This window comes from Rhinolophus sinicus, linkage group LG05 (genome assembly GCF_036562045.2).
Source record: "Rhinolophus sinicus isolate RSC01 linkage group LG05, ASM3656204v1, whole genome shotgun sequence".
Taxonomy (NCBI): domain Eukaryota; kingdom Metazoa; phylum Chordata; class Mammalia; order Chiroptera; family Rhinolophidae; genus Rhinolophus; species Rhinolophus sinicus.
Genome location: NC_133755.1, coordinates 67,428,469 through 67,444,507, shown reverse-complemented (window position 1 = coordinate 67,444,507; position 16,039 = coordinate 67,428,469). Strand labels below are relative to the sequence as shown.

General features: G+C 45.2%; 1 protein-coding gene across 1 annotated transcript in view; it reads right to left on the bottom strand.

Annotated features, from left to right (window-relative positions):
• Positions 1–16,039, bottom strand: part of NPAS2 (neuronal PAS domain protein 2) — a 144,852-nt gene that overhangs the window by 38,871 nt on the left and 89,942 nt on the right. The window contains exons 4-5 of the mRNA XM_019753869.2: positions 10,755–10,846; positions 6,296–6,385 (exon numbers count right to left, since the gene is read on the bottom strand). Of these exons, the coding sequence (XP_019609428.2) occupies positions 6,296–6,385; positions 10,755–10,846 (182 nt within the window). The remainder of the gene's footprint in view (positions 1–6,295; positions 6,386–10,754; positions 10,847–16,039) is intronic.

Below are 16,039 nucleotides of genomic sequence, written 5' to 3'. Positions count from 1 at the left end.
ATCAAAGGAACTGTACTTTTTCTCTGAGTGCCTAGACACGGTGGATACAAAATAAATACAATGTCGAGTCTAGACGGCTTGTCCACTAGAGCTGTTGTCTGTGATGAGGAAAATGGCGTACCATCTGCGCTGTCCATTACGGAAACTACTAGCCACACGGCCTCTGAGTGCTTGAAACGTGGCTGGTATGACCGAAGACTAAATTTTTAATTGTGTTTCATTTTAATTATTTGAAGTGAAAAGTAAACAGCCACCCATGGCTGGTGGCTCCCACATTGGGCAATGAAGCTGAAAACTCACAGCGGAGGCAGAGGACACAAGCACGTCTCTATCACTTCCTCTGGCTTCCTCAGTAAACTCAGCCCCTCCTGCAACTTCAAACACGATCTGCATACACTCTTAAATTTGTGTGTCCTGGCGACTCTCTCGTGCGCCCTGGCTTAACCTTTCAGCTGCCACTCAGGTAGCCCCTGCGGACAGCAGTCACACACATCCCCAAGGTCATCATTCTTTTGTGCCTGTACCTTCTCCTCCCCTTGTCTTCTCTGGTCCCATTTATGGTATTGCCAACCGATCACTTGCCCATACCAGATGCCCAGGTGGCATCCTTGGCTTCTCCCCCTCCCGCCCTCATCTTCACATGCACACAATGTCCAAGTGCTGTGAGATTTTCTTCCCTTCAATTTTCTCAGACCCACTCACTTCTCTACGTATACGGCCTCTATGCTAGTCCAGACCACTATCATCTCTTGTCCAGGGAAGGAAGTGGTCAAGCTGGTCTTCCCACATCAACTTTTGTCCCTGTCCAGTTTGTTCTCCAGAAGGGGCCTCGTAGCAGATCAAATCACCACCCTGCTTGAAACCATCTGTGGGCTTCCGATCGCTCCCAGGATGCAGCCTAAACATCTCAATTCTCTTCAAGGCTCCCACCATCTGCCATCCACCCAGCCTGCTCCCAGTACTGCTCCAGGCCTCTGGACTTTCTTTTCTCCAGTTTGCCAGGTTTGTTCTTCCATCTGGGCCTTCCCCCAGGCTATACCCTCTGGCTGGAACATTCTGCACTCTCTTTTTTCGTTCATCCTTCGGGTCCCTGCTTTAAAGTCATGTCCTCTGAGAAGGCACCCATGACAGCCCCTCGTCCAGAATGCTCACCCCTGCTGCTCTGGCTTCTGCGCTCCTCCATCACACATGATAGGGTATCCCGCAATTGCTGGCATGTTTTCACCCAGCTGGGAAGGCCTGTGAGGGACCAGCCCCCATCGTAGCAAGGCGGGTGAGAGCGCAGAGGTCAGGTTTGAAAGCTGGCTCTGCCCCCAAAGCTGCGCTTTGCTGAACTGAAAGATGAGAAAGCTGAGGGTGAAAGGAGCTGATTCGAGTCCGCTGCTGATAAAAGGGCTCACAGCAAACACTCAGTAAATGCTAGGCCTGATTAGATGTTTAATGACCATGTATGAACTGACTTGAAGTTGTCCTGTTCATTCGTGTGTTAACACGTGTACTCTGCCAGCCTTACTCCAAACGTCAGCTGCAGGAGAGCAGGGGCCCTGCCTGTCTTCTTCACCCCCGTACTGCGCCATCGAATGGTGCTGGGCCTTCAGTAAAATGTGCTGATGCACTGACAGAACGGATGGCAAGCACTGTGACAGAAGTAAAGACAGGCACCCAGAGAACACTGAGCATACTGTGCTGAATCCAAAATCAAGAGAAGGAGAGTCTACCAGGGAACAGTTCCCAGAAGGAGGAGGCCTGGAGCGGGATCTGGGGGACACAACGGTGCCTGCCAGGCAGCAAGGGTGCTCCGGGCAGGAGCCCAGCAGGCACAGAAGCATGGAGGTGGGTGCCCATAAGCCCTGCGGGGGAGGGAGAGGAGCGAGGGGCTGAAGGCTGCACAGGGAAGTGCGGCCACAGTACAGAAGGCCTCAAAGGGTTAGGGCACCATCCTGTGTACCAGGAGGACCCGTGAGGGACCCACGGGAAGGGAGTGAGGGCTGTTCTTCTATTTTAAAGAGACCTCTGGCAGTGAGGAGGAAGGGAGCTTAGGAAACTAGAGCTGGCCCAAGTCTGCAAAGGCACAGGGGAAGGGGGGATGAAAAAGACAGTCCAAACAATTCATTCCACAACATAATCCAGCCCATACTGACTGCACGCTACCACATGCCAGCCACTGCTTCAGGCGCTGGGAAGACACACAACACGGCAGGCAGGTCCATCCCCTCCTGCAGCCAGCATTTAAAGGGATGGAGGCAGGTGGACACCCCTTGGTGGCTGACAGAGGACAGGAGGCAGGAGAGGAGGGACTCTGGTGGCTCCTGGGCTCCTAGCTGGGACGGCCCCATTTTGATCTCTAGAGACAACCCCCTCACTAGCTGTGCTGTCATTTTCTCACTCTGGTTTCTCCAACTTCCTTCTGATGTTCCTAATTTTATTTTAAGCCCATTCCCTTTAGTTTTTTAGAAGATGACTAATGTTCACTGATGGCAGTAGTCTTTCTTCTTAAAGACATTTCAGATAGTACTTGAAAATGGTAAGTAAGTCAGCCCCGGATCTCTTCTTCGAGGGCCAGTCAGGAGCCTACCTCCTATGATGGCAAGTGCGGCAGAGAGGAAGGTTGGGGGCTGCCTGGCAGGTCCGAGGGCTGTGGGGGACCTCAGGGTACAGGTTCTACACAGAATAAAGAGGAACGCTGGATGGAGGTGGGGGAGGTAGGCTGGGGGAAAGTGTTTGAAAAGCATGAGTTAACTCATGGAGAGGGTTCAGAGCAAGCTCTTTATACGTATTTGCTATTACATTACTGTTATGCCATTTTCATGTGCCGAAAACCAACACAAACAACGATAATATGAAAATGTATACCCTAGTGCTTACAGGAGAGTAAATTCTACCTGCAATTGAATGAGCTGAGTTCTGTTCATGAAAATAATGGCAATTATGGAGACAAGCAAGAGAATGTGCCATCTGCAGCCACCTTCACGGCTGAGTCACATTATCAGGAACATCATTTACCTGTCGGAGGTGGGAGGGTCTCCATCCCAACTGACAGCCCGTGGCTGCTGTTTCAAGAATCTGCCCCTATTCTGAGTTTCACTCAAAATGCCTGTCCTAAATTCCAAATCGCACATCTCCCAGGGTTTCTCTTGAGGCACCTTGAGAGCCTGGAGACCATCTGGAAGTGCTGCGAGACAGGAAGCAGCTTCTTCTCTCCCTGTGACCCAGCAGCACCAGTTCCCTTGCACCCAGCTGAGCTGGGAGTGGGCTGGGTAGACACTCAGTTCAGGAATGTCCCAACAGGCCCTGGCAGTTCTAGCTGGGAGAGCTACGTTGGCTGCAGTTAGAGGGGACAATGGTGAGAAGTCCATGGAACGTCCCACAGTGAGAAGAGGCAGGAATGGGCTCTGGGAGGCAGTCAGCGCCTTCGTCTCCCTAAAGGATCAGGAAAGTGGAGGTGTATTTGATATGCTTTCATTCTGTTTAGATTCGGAATCAAATTGATGGCCAAATAGTAACTCTTTCAAAAGATCGTGTAGAGCATAGCTTTAGCCTTGGAGTTGTGAAGAATTAATTAAGCTATAAAGAGTACCAACTATCAAGAATCTCTATTCATCAAAAGAAACTAAAGAGAGGGAAAAGCAAGTCACAAAATGAGAGAAGATTTGCGACACATATACCTGTGGTGTAAGGTCTACAATTAAGATTCACTGTTTTATGTGGTCTTATCATCTGGCAAATCGGGAAGGCCTTGGCTGGCCTACGGGAAAGTTCCTCTCTGTACTCCATCCCCATGGATAATGTCCCCTAGCTAAACAGCCCTCCTTTCAAGGGGACCGAGTGTGGTTCCCACTTGTCTCTGAGTAGAGGATTTAGTCCCCTGACAGTCCGCAGAATTATTCAAACAAGCCAGTCTCACCCCTGTGGGGACCAGGAGGCACCTCACCCTCTTGTCACTACACAGCCTGCCTCTCACAGCCCCTGCTGGGTCACTGTTTGAGAGTGCAGCCCCGTGTGGCCCTGCGTTCTCCTCCCTGGGCTGTGAGTATACGTGACTAATAAACAGCTGTCAATCTCATCTGTCCAGTGTCAAGTGTCACGTGTTTGGCCATTCCTACAACCCTAGGTCACAGTGAATAGAAAGCGATTAAAACAATACTTGACAGAGGACTAGTGTCGAGAACATGAAAAGAATGTTCAAATCAAAATAAGAAAAAACCCAGATAATCCAGTAGGAAAATGGCAAAATACTTGAACACAAAAGAGGCAATCCAAATGGCTAACAAACGTGTTCAAAGACACTCAATCTTATTAGTGATGGAAAGAAAAGCAAATGAAATCTAAATGAAATCTCTAGGAGACACCTTCACACTCTAGACTGACAGAAACTGGGACAGCTGACAATAGCAAGTTCTGCTGACGTGGCGGAGGGCAAACTGGTGCAAGCTCTATGGAGACAATCTGGAGTTATCCGGTAAGGGTGAAGGCGTCCACACCCTACGGTCCAGCAGCTCTGGACTGTATCAGTTCTCCAAGGGAGACTTGCAGACGTTTCTCGTGTTCCTAGGAGCACTTTCTCAGAGTGCCAAACTGGAATGTATGCAGCATTGCAGATCTTCCTATGATGGAATATGATGCAGCAAACCTCCAAAAGAGCACCCCATCTCCTCTTCTTCCTCAGCCCCTCTCAGCTCAGCCCTAGGAAGCCGGCTGATTCAATGGGGTCACTTCTATATTCCTCACATCGGCCCCATCATTACTCTTCTAGTCTGAGACTAGAATCAACAGAAAACCACACTCTTGATTCCTTAGGTGAAGTGAGAACCAGCCTCTCTGACAGCTATGGAGAGGAGAGAGAACGCTCATGCCCCCAAGACTACTGCACCCTGGAAGTGGTACAGGAAATGAGCTGAAACAGAAAGGCTAGATGGATTATGGCATAATGCAAAGGCATCTGCTTAGCAGAGTAAAAACTGCTTTTCTGAGCTATGACACACAGGGACTGGCAAAGGAAAAATGTGGATGGAGGCTTTGATCTCCATCTTCTGCAGAAATGATGAGGTGAGAGGAGGGGCTTCTGAGGAAAAGTATGACTCAGGGTGTTGTGCAATCTGGGCCATGGCAAACAGGGGTCATGACCCCAGGGAGGCAAAGCTGCCCACAGAGTAAGGCCGTGCTGCTCCGTTACCAGGCAGGTATTGCTAAGGAGAGGCAACCACGGTCCTCCAGCACCTTGCTGGCCCAGGATTCCCTAGGTACAGGAACCCAGGGCAAGCTGTTACCCTCCTCATCACATACACTGGTCACTCATTGGCCGATGTGCTAGGGGTGGGGTGTGGTGGGCGTTAAGAGGTTTGGTGGGGCTTGTTGGGTGGAGAGAGAATAGAGGACATTTTATCCCAATCAGATCCAGAGGACGCTCTTGGTAGAGCTGTCAGTCAAGGTCAGGCTCCGCAGGAATAAATAATGGTGTGGCAGGAAATGGAAGGCTGGCCCAACGTCTACAAGGGACCCTCCACCAGCCAGGTGCTTAGCCTGATGGGGGTTGGGGAGCAGCTTAAGAGAAAGCCAGCAAGGCTCCTATATTGAGGAGGAAGTATCAGGGAGGGAGGGAAGGAGGGAGAGAAGCGAGGAAAGAAGGGGAGGTGGACGGCGGGAGGAAAAGGGGAAGGGAGGAACATCTTTGAGGGCCTTTGAACATGCTGCAGCCACCGGCCTCCGCCTGGTTCCCTTGGACAGCAGGTCCTTGGCTCTCAGCTGACAAAACCCTCCTCGTTCCCCAAGGCCGTCTTGTCAACAGTGTCTTCCCTGAGTATTATAATCCCCCGGGGGACCACCTGTCACTGAACCCTTACCACCAGTAAATGTCACAACCTACTTGCAATCTCAGTCATGTCCCTGGTGATCCCCAAACCGCACCCCATCTGCAGCCATCTGGTGCATATTCCTTAACCCAGGTGTCCCTTTGCAGGAAGACATCTGTCAGCCTCTGCAGAGGCTCTGAGCTCTGCTAACTGTGCAGTGACTCTTGTCAGTCCATGGCTTCTGGGGCACAGAGGATAAGGACCTGCACCCACATCCCACACGCCAGGTCTGGCCTTGCTCACTCAGGGCGCCTTGCTTGCCCCAGGATGACACATGCTGGTACCTGCCTTTCCTCTGGCAGGCCCCTGGGACATTGGCCTGGGCCTGAAACTCCTCACACACAGACCCCCACGTATCTGCACCACCCTGATCGAAGTTCTGGATGGTACTCAAGGCAAGATAAGTATGTGTATTGGTTAAGGCAGTCGGAGGAACAGAAACTTACCGGTAAGTGCCCAAGGAGAGGTGTGATGCTGTCAGAAACGTAGAGGATGCTGCCATCCGTTGTCACGGCGATGATGAAACCATCTAATGCCTGTGGAAAAGTCAACAGTGAAGGCCCCTTGGTCATGCTTTTATGGGGGAGGATGTCATCAAAGCAAAGGACCCCGCGTTATGACACTGACTTTGTTTTGTGAACCTTTAGAAGCCACAGATATTTCCACGAATAACCTCACAGCACTTTTCTGCCTGATACACAGGATGAGTTCTTACACAGAATTGGTCTAGCCCAGGCAAAGTACTTGCAAAAGCACTAAAAGGCTCAGTGAAAAATCTGATCTATTGGTATCATGAACCAAAATTTAGCCAGGGAAATTACCTAGGGAGTTTTAATGTAAACATACTATTGGGCCGAGTCAGAACTATCACAATTACCATTAAAAGATGTCAGTGATATTTTGTCGTTCCCTAATATCACTTTGAGTTCCTTGGTAAACTTTCACTGAAGGATATCAGACCTAATAGATGCATTAAAAACAGAAAGTTAGCCTACTGGTCAGGAGAGACCTGTGCCTACATTCACTGCCATAGGAGAAACACATCCAAGGGAACTGTTTGCAAAGAACGTTTCACGTGATTCCACAGAAGTAAAAAGTAAGGACTGAGGGGGACGCTCTGTATAACTCATTTAGAACCAGAAGTACTTCAGAATGTCTGAAAATGCAATTCCTCTAAAAGCTTTCACTGAGCGCCTACTGTATGCCAGGCACCCTGCTCTAGGAGTGCACGACAGAAAAGATTTAGGTAGCAGGGTATTCTCACAGACACTGTTGCTGTTTTGCTTTTAGATTCCTTTTTGGATGCTCATGAGGCTTTTATAAGACACATCTGAGAGTTGATTTCTAAAATTCAGACCACGCAGTTCAGGAGCGATGGGAGAGCCCACCTCCCCAGGAAACAAATCTTCAAGGCAGGAATGTGCTCATGTGGACTGTCACAGTAAGCCCATCATGGTTGCTTGATTGACTGCAGCTTTGAAATATCATCTTCCCCAAATATGGGAACTGTCCCACTTTGGGGGGAAAAAAAAAGAACTGAAATACGTATTTAGAAAGTTCAGGAAACATTTTGTATGTACTTAGCTAGATCCTCCCAAGATATCACTGAGGATCTGCACAGCCAAAAAGGCACTAATTCTTTCAAATTAGGAGGGTGCGGCTGAGTGCACTGCAGCAGGAAGCGGAAATAGTCTGCTAACTGCATTAAGGACATGATTGCAACCAGCCAAAACCAGAGAGGGTTCCTTTCATCAGGAAAATTAACACTAGGGTCATTTATTATTTTTACACTTCCATATTACAGGACTTTAGACTGAAAAATATATCAAAGCACGTTTCTTAAGCAGGCCTCATCCTTTTGCATTACATCAGTGGTTTTCAACTGAGGGCAATTTTGCCTCCCTGGGGACTTTTGGCAATGTCTGGAGATATTTTTGGTTGTCACTACTGGGGTGGGTGCTGCTAGCACCTAGTGGGTGGGGGCCAAGGGTGCTTTGAAATGTCCCATAATGCACAGGATGGCTCCACAACAAAGAGTTTATCAGGTCCAAAATGTCAAGGTTGAGAAATCCTGTGCCGAGGTTGAGAAATCCTGGATTAGATTTATGGGTCACAGTGAACACAAAGGCACACATCCTAGTAACTTATTTTTCTTTTCCCCTCAAGTATTTTCCTAAACGTTTTTTCAAATCATATTTGCAGTACGAGTGGAGGTGAATTTTGTTTAAGAGGTGGACCTTTTTATAAAAAGCAGATTAGAATACTGGGAAAAGTGGGAGCAATGAATACAAATGATCTTCTTGCACAGGGAGCCCATGCCCCTCTTGAATTTGTAAAGTAAGTGGGTGTGAAAAAGCTGAAGGTATTTATAGATGGGAGATAACTTTCATCAGCTCATTGGCATTTTCCATCGAAGGCACTGAATCACTGCTTTAAGAAGGCTTGCTTTGGTTTTAGAAGCCACATTTGAGAATGACTCAATAGAATGTGATTGCAAAGTGATGTGCCCCTCTCAATGTAAAGGTGATTCTAACAGGAGATTCAAGGACACTGAAGACGCCATAATGGCCCAAATTTCATACCTGCCACACACCAGCAGGAAATGAAATCACCCCTTCCTGCCCATTCCTGATTCTGATGGAATGTTTCTTGTGCTCTCCAGGACAGCCTCTGGGCTAAGAGAAAAGATCACTGTAGCTTTTCTCACAAAACTCCCTAACTGCTGGCCACCAAGCGCTTTCCCTGCCTTTGAGTCTCTTGTCTAAATGCTTGCGGCCACACTCTTCCCTGGCTTACACCTGAAGAGCTTGACTGGTCAGCAACAAAGGCATTTTTGTTCTTTCAAATTCCACAACTGTATTAGTCCCCCCCACACCCCCAACCCCGAGTCTGGTGTGGGGCCTTTTGAAGAAAAGCAGGAGGAAGGAGGGATTGCCACCAAGGGCCTCGGCAGCTGAGTTCCCTGGGCCCTGATGGGCTCTGTCCTGGATTCTGTCCTTATTTAAAAAGGGAACCTCCTGATGACCAAGACATGGTTCTCACAGATTCCTCACGTTCCCTGAAATAGTTCTGAAAAAAGCAAAGAGTGGTGTAGGTGTAATAGGACACACATTATTAGGAAGCTGCATAGTAAGGGGTGATGACGTCATCGTGGGGTGGGGCACCGCTGGGGCTCAGACCACCAGGGAGGCTCCCGGTCCTCATCATGAAGTGTCTACTGAGGAGCAACAGGTAGGAAAAGAAGCCTAAAGAAGTCTGAGGTAAATCAAAAGGACTAGCGGGTGGCTTTCCCACACTCCTCAAAGCTGCAATTCACCCAGAAGGCTCGCTTGTTGTACAGGCTTAATTTCAGGTCCAACTTGCTATCAGGCATGATTTTCTTTAGATTTGCTTCAAGGAATCTATACTGGGAGTGGGAGAAAATGCATGAAGAGTATCCATGCAAATCTAAAACCTTCTTTTTCCAGAAATGTCAGTCTCCTGAATCTCAGTCCTGCCTTTTAGCCCAAATATTTTCCATTTTTAACTTTATAAAAGTCTTGTTTCCTCGAACATTTGAAACTGGGAAGAAAAAAAAGAACGTGCTACAGCCTCTTAAAAAGAGGTGGGTACTTTAGGGTTATGCGTTTTAACTACTTTTCCCTAAGAATTAAAAGATAAAACGATTTCTGTAAAGTGGTATAATGATAGATTACTTTAACACTATATTTTACAAGCTGCTCTAAATTTAACATACTTAAAATGCATTGCTTCTGCGGAACGTTCTGTATTTTCTTTAAATTTAGTTTACATGTACATTTAAGTATCTTTCATTTTTATGCAAATGTTTATTAATATGTTTGTATTTCATAATATTTGGACAGCTTCCTTTTAGCATTTTCTTACCCAGTACTTTCTGTTTTCTGCATAATTCATCTACATAAATAAAAATTTACATCAGTCTTAGATAGGCACATAAGATGAGATATAGAAAGATTTAGAAAGTGGTCCTGCCAGGAACCACTGACACACAGCCAGCGTCTCACTTCCTTTTGCTGAACTCATCTGTCCTGGTTCTCCTCTTCTTACTTAAGGTCCCAGTCATGCCACGTCCGGGGTTCTCTATCCCTCCACTGTCATGTCTATACGCTCCCAGTCTTATCCCCAGTTTAGGTGTCAGAGCACTCAGCCAGATGTTTTTGTAGAGACTTATTGTCATCTGTGTGGAGGGGTTTCACCCACATATAAACACATGACATTGAGGAAGGCCACTCGCTCAGATCAGCCAGATTTCCACCACCCAGCCCTGCAGACGGGTGTGGACACCTCACTTTCTAGAAGAAGAAACATGAGCATTGTTCTTGGCACAGAAAGGGTGTGTGCTGGGTGGGGAGGCACAGGGTCACTGATGGTTGACACCCATGTGCCATGTTGATGTCCTATGAACTCAAGTGAAAAGCATAACTTTAAAAGAAGACATTTGTCTTCAAAATGTGCTCTACTAAGGAAAAAAATATAACCATTGCATTCTAAAGAGGAGACTCTCTGCGCTGAAAGACGGTATAGAGATGGAATCTTTCCTCCCTCCTGCCACTCCCTCTGCCTACCTCCAGCTCTAGTCCCCTTCCGGCTCCCTGAATAGGTGTCCTCTGGCTGGGAGACTGTGAGTGTGGCCCACCCTGCAGTCACTAGGGTGACAGTATACACTCATATTCAGATGGGGGTGGGGGTGGGATTCTTGCTTATAGCACCCAACTCAGTAGCCAAAACATAAGCAGTAGGCCTGAGAGCTTCAGGAGGGTATCTGTTTCAAGACCTCTTTCCAGGGTCAAGAACAGTTGTTTACTTGGGCACAGGGTCTTATCTGGAACAAGCAGCTACATTTCGTTTTGCAACCCATTAAGCTAATTTGAAAGTGCATTTCACCTCCAACATCAGCTGCGTGAATTCTTCATTACTGAGGAAGGAAGGCTTCCAGTCCTGCTGAATATCGCAGATTTCCGTTTGAGCTGAGACTTCTGAAGAAAAGCACACACACAAATAAGCTTTTATATTCAAAGGCACATTAACAAATGAAGCACAGGTTATTACTATGTAATTCTCTGTGTGGTTTAATTCAAAAAACAAATATAAGGAAATACGTAATTCTGATTTCCAAGGACTGGGAACTTTGGAGGTCATGGGCTTAAAAACATCTCTTGATGTTTTCACACCCCTTTAATGAAGCATCAGGGAGGAGAGTACTCCGCCCTCTGCATGGGTGTAGTGCCTGCTGCTAGCAGGTGGCACAGTGCCCTCGAATGTCTAAATGACAAAGCGCATCATCAGTGGCTGGAGTTAGGCAGTGTACCTACAAAGGCATCAGGAACAAAGACTGGGATGACAGCACATTCTTAAGCTGCTTTTTTCATGGTCGAGGCAAAGCAAGGCACCTTTGACATCTGCAATTTTCAAAATTCCAGAAACATTGCAGGCTTGTGGTATATAACCTACTGTATCTATGCGAATGTAATGTTGTCTCTCTCTCTCTGTCTCTCTCTCTGTCTCTGTCTCTCTTTTTTAGCATTTCCAAGTACCAAAGTATAATTTTCTATACAGATACATGGCTTTTAAAGTCAGGATTTACTCTTCTGAAAACTCCTGGGGCAACCTACAGTTTGCTTGTTTCTGTAACTAACTTGTACTAAAGATGCTATTCATGTTTGTAAATTCCACAGTGATTGGTCTACACAGGCCTCCTTAAATACTCTAGTTCTTTTGCAGTTAGGAAAGTGTGTTGTTTTATTACTGAAATATCTCTTAGAACAGATAGCTCAAACACTCTATTGGATATACTTGCTTTTCCTCCAGTTTATCCTCCATCTTTAACCATTGTTTTGCTCCACTTTATGTAGTAAGAGGTTTCCTTAGAGAATATTTTATTGGTGCTAAGAAAAACCTAAGTACATCTGATGTATCTCCTATCTCTGAGAAAAAACTAACTGCTTCAACAACTGCTTGGAAAAGGCAAATTATTCAGGCAGATTATCCATAAACTTTAAACTGGGAGAAACATCGAAAGGCTTTCTCTTTTGACCCTGTGTTGTTGGTCGTCTCACTTACATGGAGCATGGAGAGTGCATTCTGCCTTGTGAATGAATGAATTCGAATGAATTCAGCAGTTGCTCGTGAATGAAAACAATACGAAGGGCTCAGTTACACACACGACTCTATACCTTCCCATGTGCAATCACCCAGCATTCCCTGCAACATTCAGCTCTATCCGGATGGTTTTTTCCTTCGAGATTTCAGATAGAACACTGCAGCCACTGAGGCCAGAGGTCTGGCACAGTGAAGTGCACCCTGGGAAGCAGGGGCGGGGCCAGCGTTCATTCTAGGGTGCCAGCCCAGGCAGGGACGAGAGGGTGACACTCCCAGTTCCTAAAGTGGATGCCACAGTTGGACCACTTAGAAGAAAGATATGGACTGAGGATATGCTAATAAATTAACCCCATAAATGTGCTCTCTCTTTTTCCAATACATCAACTCATCTGTCAAGTTCTTTTGACCATTAGGATCTAACTATAGATTAATTCTCCAGGAGAGGAGTCTTTTCAGCAGTCCACATTTGGTTTAGGTGGAGATCCATTCAATTTATGGTAAAGGAACATGAAAGACCCATTTCTTTCACATAAGTAACTTTCAGATCATTCAGTATGATTGGGTACTTTCTAAACAACAGTATAATAATACTGAAAGGATCCATTTCATTCACTCTGTATTTCAACAATTCGATTACAGTCCTTGGAAGTTAAGACTCAATGCATAGCATATTAAAAAATGTAAATTAGATAAAATGTCTCATAGTAAGTAAAAAAAAAAAAGTTAAACTAGGAAATTAAATTCAGTTTATCCTCCATCTGATCACGTCTCCATTGGCATTTGATGTGACTAATATAAGCTATGGGAAACGGGCAGGGTTAGCAAAGAGGTGTGGTCACCGTAGGTTGTAAATAGCAAGGAAAGCAAAACAACCTGGGAGTATTTTTTGCAGAAAAACAATGCAATTAACAGCTGGACCCCAAAATTCCTCTGTAGCATAAGCTTTAGTTGCGTCCTAGAGCGCCCACCTGATGACTGCTCCTGCTACGCGTGAACAAGGAGCGGAATGTCTTTGGATTGTATACAGTCAAAGAAGAGTCTGAAGAAAGGGGCAGAAACTCTCTGTTGGGCTGGGTGAATATTACTCTGCCCCAAAGGGACATATCTCCTTGTTCGCCTGCCTTCTCGACACCCCTGCACCTCCACCCCCACCCCATCCACTAAGGTTAGCATATTGAAGGAGCACGAATGAGGAATGGGATTTGATGCTGGGAGAAAATGACAGTAAATCAGCATGAGACTCGCACAGAAAGAGGAAAGCTAGCCCTGTAGAAGTAACATTTAGATGGATGTGGATAAGAATGTCCAATAGCCTTACTATTTATACAGTTCAGGGGTTTCCCTTTTATAGTAGACGCTGACGACACATAATTTCTCTACAAAGAAACATGGTCAGGTTCTCATTTTCACTTGGATTACTTCAAAGAAAATAAGCACACATTCTAGGATTAAGATTCATCCCCCAAGCTGAGAAAAAAGAGATGCTTGAAAGATTGTTGAGGAAATAATAACTACTGGGACCTAATTATCTTTCCTTACTTATTATGTGGTGTCCCTTTAGCATGAAGGCAGAAAGCATGTCTAAACCCAGTTCTTAACCCTGACTGTACAGTGGAATCACCCGGGAAGCTTTAAAAATACAGATGCTTGGGCCTTACCCAGTGGTGTGCTGGTAAAACGCTGTCTGTGCCTACAATAGAAAGCCTTGATTTATAGTGTTTGCCCCTTTCTGTGGTGTAAATACTCCCACGGTGGTTGACTTCAAGCTGTCAACTTGATGTCAACGGGCTTGCAAAACTCCTGCAAACTCAATCATCTTTTGCAAGCTGGTGTGAGCTGGCTCCAGCTCACCACTGGGGTTCCGCCCCTAGAAATTCTGACGTGTTGGTCTGGGAGGTGTGACCCAGTTATATATAGTTTCAAAAGCTCCTCGGGTGATTCTAATGGGAAACAAGGCTGAGAACCAGTCATCTAAATAGCCACACTAATGAATAGCTATAGCGTAGCTATGACACAAGTATCTGTAAGAGCCCCATAAATCACCATCACCTCTTGTGGAGAAGCAGTTGGATGTCATGTTAAAAATTTGGGCTCTGGAGATAAACTGCCTGGTATAGATTCTACACCTTCTCACTTGGGTGAGTGGTTTAACATCTCTGTGTCTCGGTTGCCTCACCTGTGAAATGGCACTAATTCAAAGAGTGCGTGAAGCTCAGAGAACCCTTAGAACAATGCCTGGCTGGCTCATGGTGAGCCCTTAAAAAATGCTGACCTTGTGATTTTCTGTCTCGTTGCAGATGCCTGTGGAGTTCATGCCCATTTGGATTACAGGTCAAGTTATTGCTTGTTTTTGGGTTTTTGCTTTAATCCAGAATTTGGTCCAACTACCATATTTCTCCATAAACTCTACCATGGATTTTCTGCCTTCTCCTGAATGTGGAATCACGGAGGATGAGTCAGACCCTGCAGTGACCTTGGATGCATTTAAGTGGGCTACGTGGAGTAGGCCTTAGTCTTGTGAAAAAGGCGAGACAGATACAGGCGCTCCTGGTGTTAGGAGGCTGCGTTTCTGCTGACTGATCCTTTCCAGGTCCCAGATTTGACAATTCTTTAATTCCTCAGCAGACAGAGCCCAGCATAAATGTCACACTGATGAACTTGATCCCAGCTGTCCTATTTAACAGCTGTCCTGCTTCTCAGTGGCACTGACCTAGTTTGAGTAATTTGCAAAAATATCTTGGTAATCAAACCAACCTGCTATTTTCACTTGGCTAAATCATTATTTAGGAAATATAACCATTCTGATTAAATTATTGGGGCCATCAAATACTATTGCAACACTATATTCCAGTTCTGCTTGATTGTTCTTCCCCGACTTTTAACAAAAGCAATTGAACATATTCTTTACTCTTCCCTGGACAGCTTTGGGAAAAAAATAAGGAAGATATATCATTACTATCATATTTTTACTAGGTGTATAAAATTATTAAAGAATTAATTAAAAAACAAGTATAATGAAACTTTCTAGTGTCCCAGCCATGCCCTCTTCCATGAGCTCATCTTGTCTAGGGAAATGTTCACTGACAAAGAAACATCACCATAAGCACAGAAGAACTGTAATTATAGCCTCAATAATCTGACATTTCTGACTATATTATATTTGGTGTCATGGGCAGGGTGGTCAGTGCTGAGAGGGAAAAGGAGAGTAAAAGGAAGAGAGGATGATTTGAGAAAGACATAAATTCAAGGGTGGATTCAAGTGGTAAAGTCATATAATGGAATACTATATACTAATGAAAATGAACTAGCCACAGCACCGGAAGAATACAGATCAATCTCACAAATGTCAAGTTCATAATGTACAATTCCATCTGAATAAGGTCCCAACAGGCAAAACCAATCTCTGGAATTTGAAGTCAGAATAGAGATAACCTTTGAGAAAAACACCGGTAGATAAGAAGGAAGGGACATCTACTGGAGAAGCTTCTTTTTTTGACCTGGCTGTTGCTTTCCCAGTTGTGTCAACTTTGTGATAACTAATTCAACTGTACAGTTATATTTTGTGTATTCTCTGTTATGTGTGTTATACTGTTACATAAAGTGCTAAAAATTTTTTAAAAAATAATATAGTTCTGGAATAACTGGATTCAAAAGGATGAATTTCGACTCCCTACCTCACTCCATATATAAAAATTAATTTGAAATGGATCAAATATCTAAATGCTCAACTTATAGCTTATATCAAATGCTTAATCTATAGCTTAAAACTATAAAGTTCTTAGAAGAAAACATAGATGTAAATCTTCATGACCTTAGATTAGACAATGATTTCTTAGATATGATACCTAAGGCACAAGCAACCGATAACAACTAAAAAGATAAGCTAGACTTTATCAAACTTAAAAACGTTTGTGTGTCAAAAGACAGCAATAAGAAAGTAAAAAGACAGCTCACAGAATGGGGGAAAATATTTGTAAATCATATATCTGATAAGGGTCTAGTATTCAGAATGTATGAAGAATTCCTACAACTCAACAACAAAAACATAAGTAATCCAATTAAAATGGGCA